The sequence below is a fragment of the Quercus suber genome, unplaced genomic scaffold (assembly GCF_002906115.3).
Source record: "Quercus suber isolate HL8 unplaced genomic scaffold, Cork oak 2.0 scaffold_131, whole genome shotgun sequence".
NCBI classification, from domain to species: Eukaryota; Viridiplantae; Streptophyta; class Magnoliopsida; order Fagales; family Fagaceae; genus Quercus; species Quercus suber.
In genome coordinates this window covers 1-18,993 of record NW_027069594.1, presented here as the reverse complement: position 1 = coordinate 18,993, position 18,993 = coordinate 1, and the positions used below count along the sequence as shown (strand labels likewise).

At 33.0% G+C, this 18,993-nt stretch overlaps 2 protein-coding genes and 1 non-coding gene across 5 annotated transcripts; 1 reads left to right on the top strand and 2 right to left on the bottom strand.

Annotated features, from left to right (window-relative positions):
* Positions 1–2,698: 2,698 nt before the first annotated feature.
* LOC112027876 (uncharacterized) lies at positions 2,699–6,592 on the bottom strand (the record flags this gene model as incomplete). The annotated part of the gene is made up of 9 exons (XM_024060520.2): positions 2,699–3,068; positions 3,166–3,288; positions 3,818–4,012; positions 4,195–4,323; positions 4,575–4,737; positions 4,888–5,023; positions 5,819–6,055; positions 6,147–6,227; positions 6,325–6,592. Coding segments are annotated over 9 exons (1,425 nt in total), but the record flags the coding sequence as incomplete, so codon positions are not given.
* Positions 6,593–12,486: 5,894 nt separating this feature from the next.
* Positions 12,487–18,137, bottom strand: LOC112027511 (CLAVATA3/ESR (CLE)-related protein 25). 3 transcript variants are annotated; one of them, XM_065776256.1, is made up of 4 exons: positions 17,243–18,137; positions 16,115–16,168; positions 13,880–14,182; positions 12,487–12,914 (listed from the first exon to the last, which is right to left on the bottom strand). In XM_065776256.1, exons 3-4 carry the CDS (start codon positions 14,128–14,130, stop codon positions 12,875–12,877), a joined length of 291 nt encoding a protein of 96 aa, XP_065632328.1. In that variant the 5' UTR covers positions 14,131–14,182; positions 16,115–16,168; positions 17,243–18,137; the 3' UTR covers positions 12,487–12,874. The 3 variants fall into 3 exon arrangements, with proteins under 3 accessions (XP_065632328.1, XP_023915951.1, XP_023915944.1); XM_024060183.2 differs by having other exon boundaries at positions 16,030–16,168; positions 17,243–18,136; XM_024060176.2 differs by lacking the exon at positions 16,115–16,168 and having other exon boundaries at positions 17,243–18,136.
* Positions 18,138–18,190: 53 nt separating this feature from the next.
* Positions 18,191–18,861, top strand: LOC112027504 (uncharacterized). The gene is made up of 2 exons (XR_010630027.1): positions 18,191–18,349; positions 18,499–18,861. It is a non-coding gene; the product is annotated as an uncharacterized LOC112027504 (transcript).
* The last annotated feature ends 132 nt before the right edge of the window (positions 18,862–18,993 follow it).

The following is an 18,993-nucleotide window of genomic DNA, read 5'->3' as shown; positions in this document are numbered from 1 at the left end:
TATGATTACAACCTATACCAGCGCTTTTGAAAGCGTTGGCATATGCAGTACCTATTCCAGCGTTCTTGAAAGTGCTGGTATAGGTCTTCAATGAATATAATTAAAAATGTCTATACCAGCACTTTTGAAAGCGCTGGCATAGGGCATATGCCCATACCCATTCTAGCAGTTTTTAGTGCCAGAATAGGTCATTTTTTTTTATTAAAAAAATTTAATTTTTTTAGCACCTATAATGTACCTACGATACATATTTTCCAATACATATTTTATAGCAATTGTAATGAACCACAATTCATATTTTCCAATAGCAAATACAATACCACATTAAACCAAGAAACTAAATATATTTAATTACACCATATCAATAATTACATCCCAAATGTCTAGAATGTTATACACAAAATAATACATCCCAAGTGTCTGAATGTTATGAACAAAATAATACATTCTACACAACTATGTAGAATGTCCTACACAAAAGAATACATTCTAACTATATAGAATGTCCTGCACAAAAGAATACATTCCAATTGTCTAGAATGTTATAATAAAGTTTCCAACTATGATGTGTATATATGTCAAAGTTTGAAACTTTATTATAAATATCAAAATGTCACAATAACTACTCCAATATAGAGTCCAAACTATCGCTTATTGCATATAATCAAATGATAAGCACTGAGCACCGGGAGACTGGATATCCACTACAAAATCACCATCACCATCCTACGAATTAAGAAACACACAATGGATTAGCGTACTAAACAACAGACTTAGCAGCTGAATGACACAATATCACTAGTATTACTACCAAGTGCCACATTAGCGATTAAAACACACTCAAAATTTGAGATTTCAATTAAGCATTTGAATATTTTGTTCCTTCAAAAACTCTCAAATTTATTTCCCTCCAAATGATCCATAAAAGGTAAGCCAGAGTAGCTCCCCACAAAGTAAAACAAGTCTTTTTACCACAGAGTCCAGACCAAATAATGAGCAGGTTTGGCACCAAAAACAGCCTTGAATTGTAGTAAGGTACTTAGACTAGTTTTCCTTAATGGAAAAAACCACCCTGGCATGCAAACAATCTCATAGAAAATTCATAAATAGTTACAATTAGTCAGAACACTCAAAATCTTTGTATCCTAACCATTCACATGACCTATGCAACGGCCCACTTCCCTTCCTATTGCAGTAGTCTTAGAAACTCTTGAATCCTATAAACCAAAACTTACTCTCTCAACTACAAACCAAAACTTCTTGCCCTCCAAAAAAACCTCCCTGAATATTTGTAACAATGAACCTCACTAAAATGACGGTGATTTCAAACTCTAAAACAATCTCTTGGGGATCAATTTATCACTGGGAAAATAAAATTATTTTTCTATGAAGCACAAGACAAGGCTTTTTGAAAATCTTCGTTAAATTAATGTATAACATGAGGATTCAAGGTCAAAAACAAAACCAAGAGGGGTTGTGAGAGACTTACTAAGTAAGACTTGCCTTGATATGTGTAATAAACTAATAATATCGTTCGCGTCTTGTACTCAACAAGTTGTGCTTTAAAAGATTTTTTTTTTTTTTTAAATGATAGTCTTGCTGAAAACTAAAAATTGAAAACACTGTAACAAAATAATTTTTACACGTGTGAATAATACTGTGAGACTCATTTTTAATGAAAGTTTTGTTGAAAAAAAAATGTTTGTGGGTCCCATGAACAGCATAGGACCCACTGACAAACACATTCCAATGAAAATTTTACTTGTCAAAGAGGTAGTGGGTCTCGTGCACTGATAGACAAAATCCCACGTGAAACGCACTTCTCAATTAAGAAAAAAAAAAAAAAAAAAAAAGGAAAACGCAAACACAAATGCAGCACCAGAAACGCAATCCAAACGGATACTAAGCTTCGCTTAAGCAGCTTTTATAGTTTCACTTTTGGGTTAATTTCACTCAAGCAAGCTTTCCCATATTGCACACTTTCAGCAGCTTCAGGATTGACTCTTTCTTCAAAAATGAGTGAAATGACCAAGGATGCAAACCTTTGTTTATATTATCATGTCAAATGATATTGTCGATCAAAATCCTCACACTTTATTATCTTGATATTTTGCAAGAATAGAAGGTATAAAAGGAAAATGTAATCCAATAATGAATTTTTCAAAATGCATATTCAACTCATTAAAATATGAAAAAGGTAGGTTGGAAATTAATTTTAAGTTATGCATGATAGAAAAGAAAAGTGTTACGTCCACACTATTTTCACAATACTTTCACAACAAATCTTATATGGTAAACTATTACTGGTTATAATTTGTATCCACCATTTAAATTACTTTTTTCTTTGCTTGTAACAATTATTGACAACTTGTCACTTAAGATTTATTATGAAAATATAATGAACATAACATTTCTCATGAAGATAATGTTATCCATGTGGTATTGAATTTAAGTTTCCAGATCAACATCTTAGAACCATTTCCAATGAATTTGATTTAGACAAGGGGATTACACCCACCCACATGATTAGATGGGAACTCTAAAAGCCTAATAGACACCCAAATCAAGAACTAGTCAACAGAGAATGGGATATGCTTCTTTAAGATTTTATAAACCCAGGCTTGTGCGTAGCCAGACAAAAGGCATCGAGTTAGTACTTAGACACGCCATACCAAAGGAATAATTTTAGGAAAATCCGAACAGCTAATAGATTTAATATTTGATATCAAATTATTAACATGTCTTATTATATATACAATAATTTTAGGAAAAAAAAAATGAGAGCATTTTTATTACATTCTCTTGGTCTGTACAAACGAATTGAGGACACTCAAGTGGCAAAATTGGAGACCACAAAATCTAATTTGTTAAGGTGCCCACAAGGGAGGATGTATAAATAAATAGATATTGGGGTCGATAGTCTTCGTTGATTCTCCATTGTTTGGAAAACCTTACAGCATTCAAACACTTGTTGATCAAAAGCCCAGTTGTTTATATTTAGTGAAGTTAATTTCATTCAACCTTATGCAACATAACATATGCTCTGGCAAGTCTTCTGCCTTGTTCCCCTGTTTCAAATCAACAAAGAGGGGCAGCATAGGTTAGATATGAATTTTCACAAAAACTAAAGATTAGCTGTCTGAGAATCTCAACTAATATACTTACCTGAATTGTCAGGCCGAAATCCAAAATACATGACTGTAGTCTGTCATGGAATGCTTCAAAACCTTTTCTGGCAATGTAGCTGAATCTGTGCATATCTAAATCAATTTCAAAGTAGTTTTCCCCCTGCAACAATGTTCATATAAAAATAAATCAAAAACATTGAGTAAGACGAATTTCTTATGTAATTTCACTGATCTTTATACAGTCATGTCAAACTTAAATATGCAAATTCACTAGAACAATAGTTACTTTAGCTAAGGACTTTTATAGGGATGAATAATTTCGGCTCATTCTAGTGGTGAATATAAACTTCTATTGCAGTTTTCCTGCTAGAACTTATAGCTTTATGAATGAAAAATAAAATGAGAAAGAGAAGGATTCTTGCAATCACAGGACTACATGAGGCAAACAAGATCCACATAAACCAATACTGACTTTCTTATTCACTTTCAAATTTATCTTTGATCCCCCAAAGAGAAATACACAAGCAACCTTAATCCACCACATTGTGCACATTGTATCATAAATATCAGATAAGTGTAATATAAATAACAGCTAGTGATTGCTCACCACGAAAATTTAAAAAAAAAAAATTTCAATGAGAAATAAAGTACAATCACTCTAATGGAATATAATAATTTAACAAACTTACCAAGTAAAACTCATGTTGGGGACGTGTGAGAACAGGTTTTTCATTGTAAGCATTCATAAGCTTCTTCTCAGCAGCGCTTAAATGAAGATCCTCTACATTTGCTACTCTGCCCAAGATTTTTAATCTCTCCCTAAAAGACGCAATTGTGTCTACAGGGAAACCTCTAACTCTCTCCACTTCATCATTGATCAACCTCTGTCAAGGAAAGAAACATAAAAATTCTAGTTAATAAAGTTAAGCATACCATATAAACACAAAAAACAGAGTCAGAGAGATACCATGGGTTGCATATTCAAAGATAAAGAGCTTTAGGAATTACATCTAGAAACATTTAGCAAAAGTTAAGGAGCAAAAAGGTAGAGATGCATCCAACTTACAGTTAAATTTTCTCGGAAATGAGAGGGAAGCTCTTTTGTATAACTTTCAGATAGCTTAAAGAAAAGAACCAAACTCATTCCTTCTCCATCATTTTCGCTTTGAAAGATGGTAGTTGGATATAATGGTATCTGCAGGTGAAAAAGAATGGTTTTTTAAATAAAATAAAATGGTTTCCCTTCCTAGTGTACAAAGAGTTACAAGCATATTTATACATTAAACATGCCCCTGTAGGATTTAACAAAATAATATCACCAAATGTCTGGCAAAGACAATATAGTTGGATATTAAGAACCACAATTCTTTGCAGCATCTTTCCACTAGCAATGAAAAGGGATGCAAGGTTCAAAATTCAGACAAAGAAAATGAAATACATGGATACCTGAACATTCACAACAAGTATTGAAGGCAGTTCTCCAGCTGAAATTATATGAGGAAGTTCGAAAAAACGGGCAATATGATCAACTTTCCTCTGAGATAAGAAGAGGTCAGCTCCTAAAGGATAATACGCAGCACAGTTTGGAGCAAATTCTTTCTTTTTATCCCTGCCAAGTAAATTTCGGTTAATTGAAACACGCAGAAGAAGATAACAAAAAACTCAAGTAGAAAGGCATCCACAGTTCACACCTTAATACCTGCTCACTTCCCATGACTATGAAGTAAATGTAACCCTAATAAAAGTATTACGTACTCACCTAAGATAATTCTTTCCCCTGACTTTGAAGGCACTTGGCTCAATCGGTGACCAACAATCAGGCATTCTCTTCTCTACTGGGCAGTAAGGAATTGAGGTACCCGCCATTGGTTTTTGCCGAAGCGCCTTGGGTGAAACTGAGACAAAACAAAAGATCATGTACTTGAGCTTCTGGTCTACCAATCAACTATCTTACCAAAGAACTAGTTCACATTATACTAAAAATGAGAAGAATAAACTAAATTTCATCACAATTACGAATGCAAAACAAAGACAACTACTCACTGTTAGAGTAATCAGTCTAGATTCAAAGTACCTATACAACTTACACTAATTCCACATTATAGCTTGTACTATGTCCTAGCATTATTATTTGGACACAGCATGGTCACTAGATCCCTATTTCACATTATACTAAAAATGAGAAGAACACACCAAATTTCACCACGATCACAAATGCAAAACAAAGACAACTACTCACCATTAAAGATAGCAGTCTAGATTCAACTGTACATATACAACTTATACTAATTGCACATTATAGCTTGTACTACATCCTAGGATTATTATTTGGACAAAACATGGGTCCAGTGCTCCTATGCACTAAACCCAATAGAATGCTTACATGTGTATCAACATTTCGTGCACAGGAGCACTGGACCGAAGCCTTGCCTTTATTAAAAATATAGCCTCTTTAAAGCCTTTCTGTAATAAATGTATGTGTAAGGTTGAACCACGTTTAATTTTCACTTCCGTTGTCTATTTCTCTCTCCTATCAAATTAAACTAACATATATTAATAACTCACCCTTCTAATTGTATCATCATCAATCATGTTTAGCTACATTACATTACACCTATAACTATAAGCTCCAATATCACTAAAACATAACAAAATAAATGACAAAAAGCAAAATTCAGAAACACACTCACCAGCTGCTAAATCAGCTTGAGCTTCCCTCAATTTAAAGGAAACCTTCGAAATCAATTTTCGCCGCGAACCCGCCAGGCCAGTGCCCGTAGACGCAAGACGAGGCAAGCAAGCATTCGCACCACCCTCATTACTAGAACCATCCAAATTCAATTGAGGCCTCGCTTCCCTCGGCAGATTCAAATCCTTTCGCGACGACATGCTCACCGTCGATTCAGAACCATTCAGCGAAAACGCATCTACACGTAATCAAAATCCTTTCTCCTCAATTCAAAACCAAAAATTCAAAAAAAAAAAAAAAACAAAAATATTAAATATTAAATATTATACCGTCGCGAACACTATAAAACTCGTCGTCACGTTCAGAATCGATGATTGAAGAGGAATCGAACCAAGCAACATCTAAGCTTCCTGATTTTCGTCACAATAAATACTGATTAATTCAATAAATCAATATTAAAAATAAAAATAAAAAGTGAGAAATGAATGAATGAATGAGAATGACGACCTTGGATTTGGAAGGTAGGGTTGAAGTGAGATCGATCAATGTTGTTCTCAAACTGAAGATTGTCCTTGAACGAAACGTGGCGTTTTGAACCTCTTCTTCGTTTCCGGCAGCTCCTTCTTTTCTTCGGCAATTTGATTCGACCTTTAACGCAACCTTCTGGTTTCGAAGCACAAGCCCCATTGCTCTCTCTCTCACACACAGCTTCAACTTCTTTTTTTGGTAAATTCGATTTCGAAATTCGAAGAAGAAGAACAAAATAAAAAATAAAAAAAAAATTTCAGTGCTTTATTATTATAAAAGTCACAATAAATTTTTAGGTGAGGAAAGAGAGAGAGAGAAGTTTGAATGCAATGGGGATGGGATATTATAACAACAGAGAATAGTCAAATAAAAAAATTGGCTGAAAATTTTCTTTAACCTTATCTGCGGGGTCCACGGTGAGAGACGCGCTATTCTCAACGGGTTTTTGATCTGGTGGTTATAATTTGTGCCACGTAGGATTTCGGGTTAAAAATCCGTGGGCCCAACCGTGTGGAACAACAACAGTGAGTTGTTTGCTGTTCAGTTGAGTTGAGATTTGATTTTACGTGTTTCGGCTCCTAGTCCTTGCACGAAGTTTAAGGAATTAGAATGATTTATCGCGTCATCTATAGTTGTAGTTTCGAATTTCCCTCGTGTACATTTTTGTTTTCTTTGAAATAAAGTTTTTTTTTTTTTTTTTTTTAAGAATCCAGTAATGATGACTAATGATAGGCGTTTTTTTTTTTTTTTTTTAAAGTTAAATTGCAAATTACACCTTAAAATTTGGAGATGATTAGATTTTACACTTGAAGTTTAGAATTTAGATTTTACCCTCTGAAGTTTGGTGATGTTTGGATTTTATATCTTAACGTTTCAGAATTTAGATTTTACCCCTATAATTAAGAAGTGTTTGGATTTTACTTCCTAAAATTTTGAAAAACATCCTAAAGTTTCAAAATTTAGGGGTGTAAAATCCAAACAACCGTAAACTTTAAGGGGTAAAATTCAAGTTCTGAAATATTATGGTGTAAAATCCAAACACTTTGAACTTCAGAGAGTAAAATCTAAATTCTGAAACTTTAGAGTGTAAAATCCAATTACCCCCAAACTTTAGGGGTGTAATTTGCAATTCACCCTATTTTTTATTTTGAGCAAGTAGTTTTTTTTTTTTTTAAAACTTATTTTAGATAAGATTCTTCAACAAATTCCATTTTAAAAAATATATATAAAAAAATAAATTTATTCAAAGTTCAAACAAATCCAAAACCAACCAATATGAATGAATGTGTTACAGATTTATTATCATTATTTGAAGTTAGTGGATAATAAACTATATATGTCCCTCTATATTTGACCCAAAAAAAAATGTCCTCTACAAAAAAAAAAAAAAAAAAAAAAAGAAAGAAAAAGAAAAAAAGTGGAAAACAGAAACTGGATCTAGAGACAATCCAAGTGGAAAACAGAAACTGATTCTAACCATGAGTGACTAGACATGAGCCAATTGGGCTTGCCCTCTAGCAGGCTTATTTAGTTGGGGCAGTAAAATGGGCTGGACTAACCTGGGCTTGTATTTGATTGTAAATACAGATTTTAGATTTCTTCATTTTATTACCCAAAAAAAAAAAATCTTGAAAAAAGCAACATAAGATATTAGTGTTAGCTCCAGCTCGTAAGTTAATTTCACTAGCTTACTTGAACTTGTTGGGCTTTACAAAAAGGCTTGATTTTGTTTGAGTTTGTCAAATGAGTCCTACATACACAACAAAAATTAATAATAATTTTATAACATGTATAGTGATGTGGTGTAATCATTTGATTTATGAATTATTTTTTTATTTTATTTTTTTATAGTCATCTGGCACCCAAATTTTAAAGGTTTGGTTTTCAAAGATTTGATAAGTTTTTCCATTAACCAAGTAGCAGAGCCTAGATTTTAATTTAGGGATAACTTGAAAGGAAAAATCATAACTAAGTAAACATTTAGTTGCTAATAAGATGAAAAAATAAATTAATTATGACAATTCAATTTTATTTGCTAGGGTCTCCATGATTGCAATTAACTTAATTAAAATATTTCATAAGTTTAAAAAAAATATATAAATGTTAATGATTTAATGACTAACATGATATGTTTTAGCACGACTAAACAATCCCAAAAAATTATTGTTAATTAACTCTTATATTGGATACCGAGTGAACCGTCCCTTGATATTTTAAACCTAACTCATGTATTGCTTTAGCGAGTATACAACCAAACCTTTGGAACATATTATTACCCTGAGTGAGAAGAAGAGCTAAATTTAAAGTGTCAAATCCTTCTAGGTAATGACTAACTTGATATGTTTTATCATGACTAAACAATCCAAAAATTTTTTTGGAGAAATAAATGCACACACAATAGAGAGAAAATAAAGTTTTAACACAAAAGCACACCGCAAACTCTACTCAAACTGTTATTAATTATTAAAAATTTAAAATTTTAAAATTAGAACTAAATATAAGATATTTAATAAATGTTAATACATTTCCTAGTCTCTCTGTCCTTTTGCCCTCTCCTTTTTCTCTCCAATGTCCTAAATTCTCTTGATCACTATCATTGTTTTATTTTTGGATAGCTCCCTCCCTTTATTCTTTTCAAATTTTTAACATATCTTACATCTTTGTAATGTTTTCTTTTCCCCCGCATAAGCATGGTATATACACTATCTCCGTTGTGTCATTCTGTCATTTCCTCTTTCCAACTTTATTTTCCAAATTTTTTTTATACTTTTTCTCTTTTTAGTTCTTGTCTGCACGCCCATGCCGTGTACACTGTCTAGTATTTCAATGAAAAAAGTTAGGGGTCCCAACTCCAAAGTCCCAACCTATTCACCTATTTCAAAAAATTACTTGGCTACATTAGAAATTAGGGTTATAATCGAGTCAATACAAGCCTAATATTTAAGGTTTAGAGTTATCTATTTAATTTTATTGCCCACACAAGTTGAGCTCAAGCTTGGTTTTTTTTTTTTTTTTTTTGGTAAAATAAACTCAAGCTTAGTCATGAGTTGCTTAATACCTTATTCTTTTTTCCATATATAGTAAATGCTATAATTAAAATATATTATCCCTTCACAAATATATACTTCCCCCGACCATTTCCTTAAAGTTAACTTCGATGGAGTTGTTTTTAAAGAATCTAGGGAGGTGGGCATTGGGATAGTTTTTTGAGATTGCGGAGGGTGGGTTTTAGCTTCAGTGTTTAAAACAATTTCTCTCCCACCATCAACTTGGAGGCACTTGCAGTGTTTCGAGCTTTAAAATTTTCCCAAGACCTTGGTTTTCTTTCCAATATTTTAGAGGGGGACTCATAAGTGGTAATCAAAGCTCTCCTAAGCGACGAGGAGTCTTTTGCTTCTTTTGGCCACCTTATTGTGAATGTTAAATTAGAGGCCTTCAATGTCGTTATTTTTTTTCCCATACTCATATACAAGGTAACTCTGTAGCACATAACCTTACTTGTCATGCTAGACATGTTAGCAATTTATTAGTGTGGATGGAGGATGTTCCTGCATGCCTCCTTGCTGTGACTTTAGCCGATTTGGCTAGGTTTTCTTAATAATATTTTTAGTATTTCTTCTCTCTATATATACACTAATAATTGTTCATCAAAAAAATATACACTAATAATTGATAACTAAATTATAGTTAAAATAATAATGAAAAAAGTACACAAAACCCCTTGTGATTTATCATAAAACAAGGAATCCTTGAAATTTTAAATGTAACACTAATGTGATATATATATATATATATATTTTATATGTTAAATGGTTAAAAATCCAATAAAATAAATAGTGATTTGCTTGTATGATAATACATGTTCATATTTAAAATTGCATTTTCATATAAAGCACTACCACTAAGAGATTTTGTGTTACACTCATAAACGTCAAGGGGGTTAAGTGTTACACATTTAATGATTAACATATGAAAATATATCACGTGGAGGTTAAGTGTTACACTCAAAACTTCAAGGGAGTTCTATATTTTTAGGGAAAATCACTCAAAGGGGGTATATTTTTTTTTTCCAATAACAATAATTGAGTTAACTAGATGGATAATGTTTGTTTATGAACTTATAAAATTAGATTTATTATTATTATACTGTTAAAAACTATATATAATTTTTCATACAAAATAAATTGTTTTTATTATTAATGAATTACGAATAATAATTTGTTATGTTATAAATAATTAAATATATTTATATACTTACACAATCCAATCTCAAGTTTATATCAATACACATATACATACAGATAGATAGATAAATATTATATACACTTCAAGCCTCACACTCACAAATTTTTTCACGAACACATTATTGTATTTCAACTCGGCTTATTTAATAGTTAAGCCTAAATTTAGGCTATGACTTAGCTCATCGTAAACAAGCTTTTTTCTCAAGTGCATACTATTTATAAACAGCTAAGTTCATAACAACTCCATTAGCAATATCAACCAATTGCACCAGATGGTTACAATTTCATTTTCCTTTTTATGTTTGACCAAGGATACCTGCCCATTCAGTTCAACTTCAATCCCCACAAATACGTAATATGGGGTGTAATACCTTTTTGGTCTCTCAAAAATCTAAAATGTAACAGCATGGTAATTTCATTTATTTTCCGGTCATATATTGTTTACGCGACTAACAAAATGTTGAAGCACTCCACATTTGAGAAACCAAAAATACAATTTAGTAATTTAGAACAAGAATATTATTCATTCAATACAATCTTGGGAATTACAAGCAGGTTCAGGTGTTAGTACAATGTTCATGGAAAAAATTGGTTAGTGACGTTAGTCCAATTGATCACATATAATGGGGGTGATACCAACAACAATGCTGTGACCCAGATCTTTATCAATCGTTTTGGTCGATGAACCATGCGGCACAAAGGTCATCAGGGTCTATATATTATAATGACAAAACTAACAGTCTTTCAATCAAAAGAACTGCCCAAGATCGGAATCTGTCTCCCATGCAACAAAAAAGGAACTTAATTTTGAATCTAAGTTACTTTGGACCAAGTCTTTCCTTCTCGATCCAATCAAAATCAAACCCAAAAAGAAGCAAAGAAAAAGTAAAAGAAAAAGCAAATATCAGAAATTGCTTCTTCCTTTTTCACCTTGGAGAGAGATTCATTTAGTTTTGCTACTAACCACCACTAATTATAGTGGAAAAAAACTTATCATTAAAAAAATAACTGTGCCAAGGGATGAATTTCATCATTTCATGCTTTGTCTTACTTCTAAATGCATATCTAATAATATGGGGGTGTTCAAAAGCTATAAAAAAATTTCATGCCCGGTAACATGCAAAGTATGTTTTTGTTTGTTTTTTTCTTTGAAATAACATGCTACGTACAATTACACGTGTTTGTGCATATTATCATATATTTTGTTCTTGTGCATATCATTATATATTTTGTTTCACGGTTAATCTCAAATCTGAAAAAGAAGTATAAAAAAAGAAAGAAGGCTGCTCTAAGTTGAGCGTACAATTTAATCACTTTATTATAAATATAATTCTTTTTTAGAGACATACAAAGTATGTTTTCCATTCAATTTCATTATATGTTATCTTTGTTTCTTTATTCATCCATTTTCACTTTGGAAGGATAAATATTCTATGAATTAATTGTCCCAATGTTTTCAATGGAATCCTTATCAGTTTCTTTTGAGGGGTGAAGGGAACTAGCAAGGACAATATATTGCCTAAGGACCGTCCCTTTTAAAGAGAAAAAAGAAAACAAAAATAAACAAAACAAAAGCAAGAAAAAGAATACAATTGATTTCGGAATTGCTTTAGTTGGGAGCACAAATCAAACAAACCACTTCAAAGAAAAAGAAATGCCAAACCAAAGCAACAACAAGCAGGATTAATAAAATATGTTACAGGCTTCACTCATCGTGTATTGAGATAGAACCTTTTTAGGATAGTGTTCCTTTCTCTTATTGTATCTACTTTGCTTTTTTTCTTCTTTTTTTTCCTTTTTTTTTTTTTTTTTCCTTGCAAAGTAAATTCCTTCCCATGAATCTCTCTCTAAAGCATTCAAGTAAGGACAAGCAAACACTTAGTTGGGGATACCTCCAAAAGCTCAATCTTTCTCAGGCTTCTCATGCATTTTTGTCTGGGAGAAACTGACCATGTTAGAGCTAGCTCTTAAGAGAATGTTTGGAACATTGGAGTGAACAAAAGAACTTAATTTACTAACCTCCTCCATATGTATCTTTTCAAAAACTAATCACCACAAATCTAACTAAGGCTGGAACAAAATGATATTGTACCTGCATGAATTGCAGAGAATCTAACTACAAAATATCTAAGCACTCAGACCCCAGTTATGGCAATAGTGTTCAGGGGGGCACCATCGCATTTCAACTGGGATTTCTAATAATTGAAAGGATCGTAAATCTAGAAAATCTCTTGTACATTGCCCATCCACACAATTTCCAATGCTTTCACATTCCCTCTGATGCTTTAGGTTCGTCCAGGTGGCTGTCCTGTCTTCACTGCTCTCCTGGATAAACATTATAAAAGATGTTAATGTTAACATGAAAGAGAAAAATAGTTCTATATTACTATTACAATATAATAGTAAAATACACAAAAATGAAATACTATCAGGACTTCAAGAGCATTGTAGTTTGCGCATAGTCTTCTGTGAAAAGAATCAAGATTTTAAATCTCTTTCCTCTACTTATAACAATTGAATTATCTTTAAATAAACAAATACGTGCAACACTATGATTATAATTTATTAATCGAGAACCTTCCAACTCAGTAGCTTTAACCTAAAATATTAGGAGAATTTATAGTATAATATATAGTTGTCATTAAGAGCCTAATTATATGGGCAGCAAATCTCGTCGTATTGAACAGCAAACTTTTTACGTGAATGATGGTCTGGACTCTTTTAGTGGAGCGTTAAGAGTTATATTAACTTTCCATAAAGTGGTCCACGTCTTCCCCCGATGTCTTTATTTGTTGTTTCATCAAAATAAGAGAAAGATTGGTTCAAAGAAGCTTTTGGTAAAAAAAAAAAAAAAACTATCATCAACTTCGACGCATGTCATAGATGAGTGCATAATGGTTCTTTTAAAATTTTACCACCTTAGCTATAATTTAATTTACCAAAGGGCTAAAGAAGAACTGGGTGAAGTTTGATTCTTGATGTTCTTGTGTGGTACCAAAACAGAAGAAGAAATGGTAAATGAAAGTAAAAGAAGGAAACATAGATTAAAATTTTCTCTATTTCTCTCATCAAAAGAAATGGTCATTCTCATCACATTTACAAGAAGAGTAATGAGTAGGGACACTTATTTTTGAAAGACGCTGTCAAGCCTGAAAAGTGAAAACCACACTGAGATTTGGAGCTATTATGAAATAGAATGTAGTATGCAATTTCAGACATTAGATTTTCTTCTTTGGGTCTTGTCCCACATATATTACATGATATATGTTTGATCAACAGAAAGCATGTACCTGTTATGAATGGGATCAGGACCATTAGGTACTCTTCTCTTGCTCACATAATTAAGATTGAAATCCCACTGAACAGCATGCTTCTCTCTTGCAATCAGCTTCCAGTACTTGAAGATTTGAGATGATTGAACTGTTATTGTTGATCTTTTACTTGCACGGTTTGCTAGGATTCCAACTGTTATAAACCAGATGACACCAACAAATACAAGAGCTCCAAACGTTGCCCTGAAAACTCTACCTTTAGACGCCATTTCTCTCCCCCTCTTTTTCTCCTATAACTTTCCACTCAAGAAAATTGGCAGGCTGTTCAAAGCAGGGAACGAAGAATAGCTCAGGACGACCATGTTGGTATTGAGTAGACAAAGATCAATATGGACATACCAGGCAAGCAGAACAAGAGAATAGAAGAGAGAGCACAATAGGACAATTAAGAGGATTTTAACTTGGCGGGTAAGTGGCTTGTGCTATTTAAAGGCAAAACACAAGAAGAAAGAGAGCACACGACCAATAAAACAAAAAAGTTTGTTATTCTGGTTGCTTTTTATCTATAGATAGGGTCCATGCAAGCTCTCTTTCTTTATTTTGCTTTGTGCATATTCATGCAGCTACCAAAGGGGCCTCATTACCGCCTCCCTAATACTTGCATACCCTAAGTTTATAAAAGACATAGAGCCTGGTGCCTACATGGAACTATGAGGATTGAGAAACCACCCATTAGTGGGAAGTTAGTTCCAACATAAAAGATTGTCTTACCCTCTTGATCAAATGCTAAATCTCTCTCTCTCTCTCTCTCCGCGACAAGTGCACGCACACAAAATATTAACAAATAACAACCCCCCCTACCCAAGGACAAAAAGGGGAGGGGGGAGACAAGTGTGCACGTTAGTGCACACAAACATAACTCAAACAACTGCTTTCTTGAGTAACTGAAAGCACAAAATGAGAAGAGCAGTGAACAAGAAAAGATTTTTTTTAAAAAAATTACAAATATAAAGATAAAGTCATATCAACAAATAAGATAACTGCTCTGCCTCTGCCCCCAATTTTGGTTTTCTTCCTTGATAAGTATTTTATCCTACTTATTCATTCAACAAGAATTTAATGGAACCAGATTTGTAACCAACAGCTTAAAACTAAACTAGTTTGCATATCGTCTCAAGAGCAATTGTATAGTTAAAGCAAAAAAAAAAAATAGGCGTGTGTGTGTGGTAACGCTGAAGCAATTTCATATGTGTGAAACTTGAACCCTTGTGCTCTGATAGTAACATAAATTGATCAAGATATAGCATTTCCCTATCTGAAAGTTCAGACAAGAATCCCACCAAAGAGACAGTTAAGGAAGATGACTGAAAACAAAAATGGAAGCAAAAGAAAAAAAGAAAGAAAGAAATACTTCAAGAGAAACCAGCAACTAATTCAAGCTCTTAACTTTTATGTTAGTGCAATCCTTTCAATTGGTTAGTTGCAAATGATGTTTTCCTGTCCCCTAGTCACTATTGGACACCATCAAATGGAAAATAAAATGGACCATTCATAAAAGCATTTGTTTTTTTTATAAGTAAAACAGATGATTAAAGAATCATTAAAGCATTTGTTCTCCATATTCTTACAGAAAAAGATGACCTCATCACCCTTTGTTTAGTTGAAGATATCATCATACTTCAGAAGAAGTCAATCTCATCACACTTCAAGAAAGTTTCACCCTAACAAATAAATCCCAGAGAACTTGAAAGCTTATAGAGGAATAAGAGGATTAACACTGTAATCTCATCTAACATAAAACTACTGAAACACTGTAGAACAGAACAACAGCAATATGAACTTAGCACGGAACAAGCTGAACATGATAGGTACTATATCTGTATGATGTCTCAAAGTCTAACAAAAAGTTCTCTAAGATACACTCATATTTGTCATAACACAAGAAGAGTAACTAAAAAGAAATTAAGTAGTCAACTCTCATAATAACCGTAAAATTGATAATGGCAGTCAATACACATGATAAAATTATAGAATGGGCCACTATCCAGTACAAGAATGTCAGCAAAGTACTAGCATAACAAGAATACGCCTTGAAGTCATATGGGAGAGCTTATTTTTCATTGGCTTATTGGACTTAAATAATAACTTGAGGAAAAATATAGTTGTACCTAGAAAAAGTGAAGCTTTAAAAATTTGTATATGAGCCAAATAAGCTCCCCCAAACGAGAGTGATGGTTAAAAAGAAGAGGCAACCTGCAATCTCCTGGTGGTAGAGACTTACAACAGGATTCCCAAACTTTACACAGGCTGTAGAGAACTACCACAGTAATTAGACAATAACAGACCATAAAAAACCAAATTCAAGATAGCTCACATGCAATGATTAACATTATTGGGGTCCATCTGAAAATTATTGTTGTACTATTAAAGAAATAATCAGCTGTAGTCATCTATCAAGACAAAAAAATGCATAATAAATGTACATACTGAAGTAATCACTTTGGTGAACAAATATCCAAAATAAGGCAAATCTCCCACCCCCCAAAAAAGTCATAAACAAACTAATGCATTAAAGACATAACAATATGATGTCTGTATCATCTTTGAGGCCTTGATTTTTACGAAGTTTCCATGTCACTGTATCCAACAGAAGCATTGAATTACTTTTGTTTCCGAGGCTAGATAATTCAATGAACATATTCATTATTTTTAATGCACAATTTCCTCCTAAGATTATAGATGATTCCTGTAGGATTACAGTTCAATAATACTTGTGGGGCAACTCTTTCAATTATGGAGAAAATGTAAGGTCCACTGAGGCCACAACACTTTATCCAATAACTGGGACATGAAGAGAATAGAGACGACCATTTTCTTCTTGGGTCCCACCAAAGGATATTCTACATAGAAATTTACTGTGGTCCCTAACTCCAACCATACACATTTCAAAGAGGGAAGGGAAGAAAATACAAAGCATTACCCACAAAAGTTCACAATAAAATGACTGCAGAAAGTAGAAAGAAGTCTCAGTACTTTGAAAATAGAGTGGGATGCCCACACATCCATAGGTTGCCCTTTTCCAGTGTAGGAGAAAATAAATAGTAATATCTATATGAATTTGAAACAATTCTTCAAAACAATCCTAAAGTAGTTAGGATGGGTCTCAGATAACACAATTCTGAACAGAACTTGAGTTTAGATATAATCATATGATGGATTGGTGACAAAACTCAATCCACCCTGTTAAGTAGTATAGACTACAAAGTGATCAAAAATAGACAAATACATATGACTATATACAATCATATACTTGAATGCATATATATAATAAAAGATAAAGAAATTTTATGAACAAATATAGTCAGCCAGTCCTTAACCCACCTTGAACCCAAGCCCATATCAGAGTCCTGCCCAAAATGAGCACACTTCAAATAAGCTTCACGGAAATGTATATCTTGATCTAAAATGGTATGGCTGATTCCTTGATTTTCTCATTCCACAAGTAACTTCCTCTTGTCTTGTAGAACAGAAAAGACGCACTTCCCCCTACAAAACTCGAAGTATCGACTAAGGGTAGCCCCACCTTCCCCTGTTCGAGCAAAATCTCCTTCTCTTTATACCATCCATATTGCAACTTTTTTACACTGTCCCTTTAACACAACTCAGTTTCTACTAAAGGCACAAACAAGACACGTTAGGAGACAAATTGTTTTTCTCAAGGCTCCATTATTGATTCTATACTATAGAACCCAAAAATTTTAGGTGCAAAAAACATGTGCTTCAACAAGTACCCCACCCCTCCCATTTAAGAATTATAAAACTCATGGAGTCAATCAGTTGAGATGTCTAGGGCTATATTTAGGGCCTAAGGTGATGCATTTTTTTAGTGAATTTTTTAATATTGAAATATTATTTATTCAACTTTAAAAAAAAAAAAAAGTTTTAAAAACCATTCTTGCTTTTTGAGATACAAAATTGCTAATATAGTTTTTGCATTTAGATTTTAATAATAATATTATATAGCTTTTTACAAGTTGTTAGGAAAATTGATTTACAATGATTATTCGGGACATTCATAACAAACTCATAACAACTTTGTGTGAAACAATTTAGGGTTTCAATTGTGTTGGATTTCTATTGGCTCAATATTTTGGGCCTTCTTGAAGATGAGGAAAAAAATGCAAAACCCACATATCTTTTCTTTTAAAAATATTAGTTATCATTCTACAATTTTGAGAAATTTTTGTTTACAATTTAAGGCCTTAGAATTGAAAACATTTGGGACAAGTGGGGGGGGGGGGGGGGGGGGGGGGGGGGGGGGGTTAATATATGGACCTACATGGGCCCAAAAGAATAGGAAGTAAAGTCACTAAGGAAAGTATCAGTAGAAGTTTAACTCAAGTCTGCAAGCGGAGGTGAAAACTGTGTCCTGGAACTGCAAAGATTTTGCAATGGATGTGATTGTGCACCTTCAAATGCTATGATTAGGTAGTGTACTATTTACTATTGTCAGTTTGTGGTAATGCTGCATGAGCTTTGATGAATCTTAATGGTTCCAAATTTTCCCACGGTTTCTGTTATTTTCTTTTTGGTTATATGTAGTTGTTGCGTCTTTTAACCAGATTTATTTATTGCAGGTCAAAGTCTTAAATTGGTAATTCAGCATTCCCTGTCTGCTTATCAACTATTAGAAGATTGATTCAAACCATACTGGTTCAGGTTGATTTGTGAAATATGTAAGGAATCTATAAACCAAATCTAGATTTAAGTACATGACAAGTGGGTGTACATTTATTTATCTTCCTTCAATGTACAAGGTTCTGAACTTTGTTAACAACCATTTGCCTATCTATTGTGTGCTGTATTTATTTTAGCACTTGAAGCATCAGAGGCAAGTCTGTATGTGATTTTTTGTAGCCTAGACAGGCCGTCATTGGCACAATGTTTACATTTTTTGTTACCTTTTTCAATCACTATATGAACATCTGAAGTTTATTTTATTGCTGAATTTTGACAAATATCATAATGTGGTTTTTATGACATTTGTGATGGGTCCATTTGATGTCATAAAACTAGGTTCCAGGAATCTCTAGTGCCGGCTCAAGGCCTAGGCCTTAGGAACCTCTCTCACA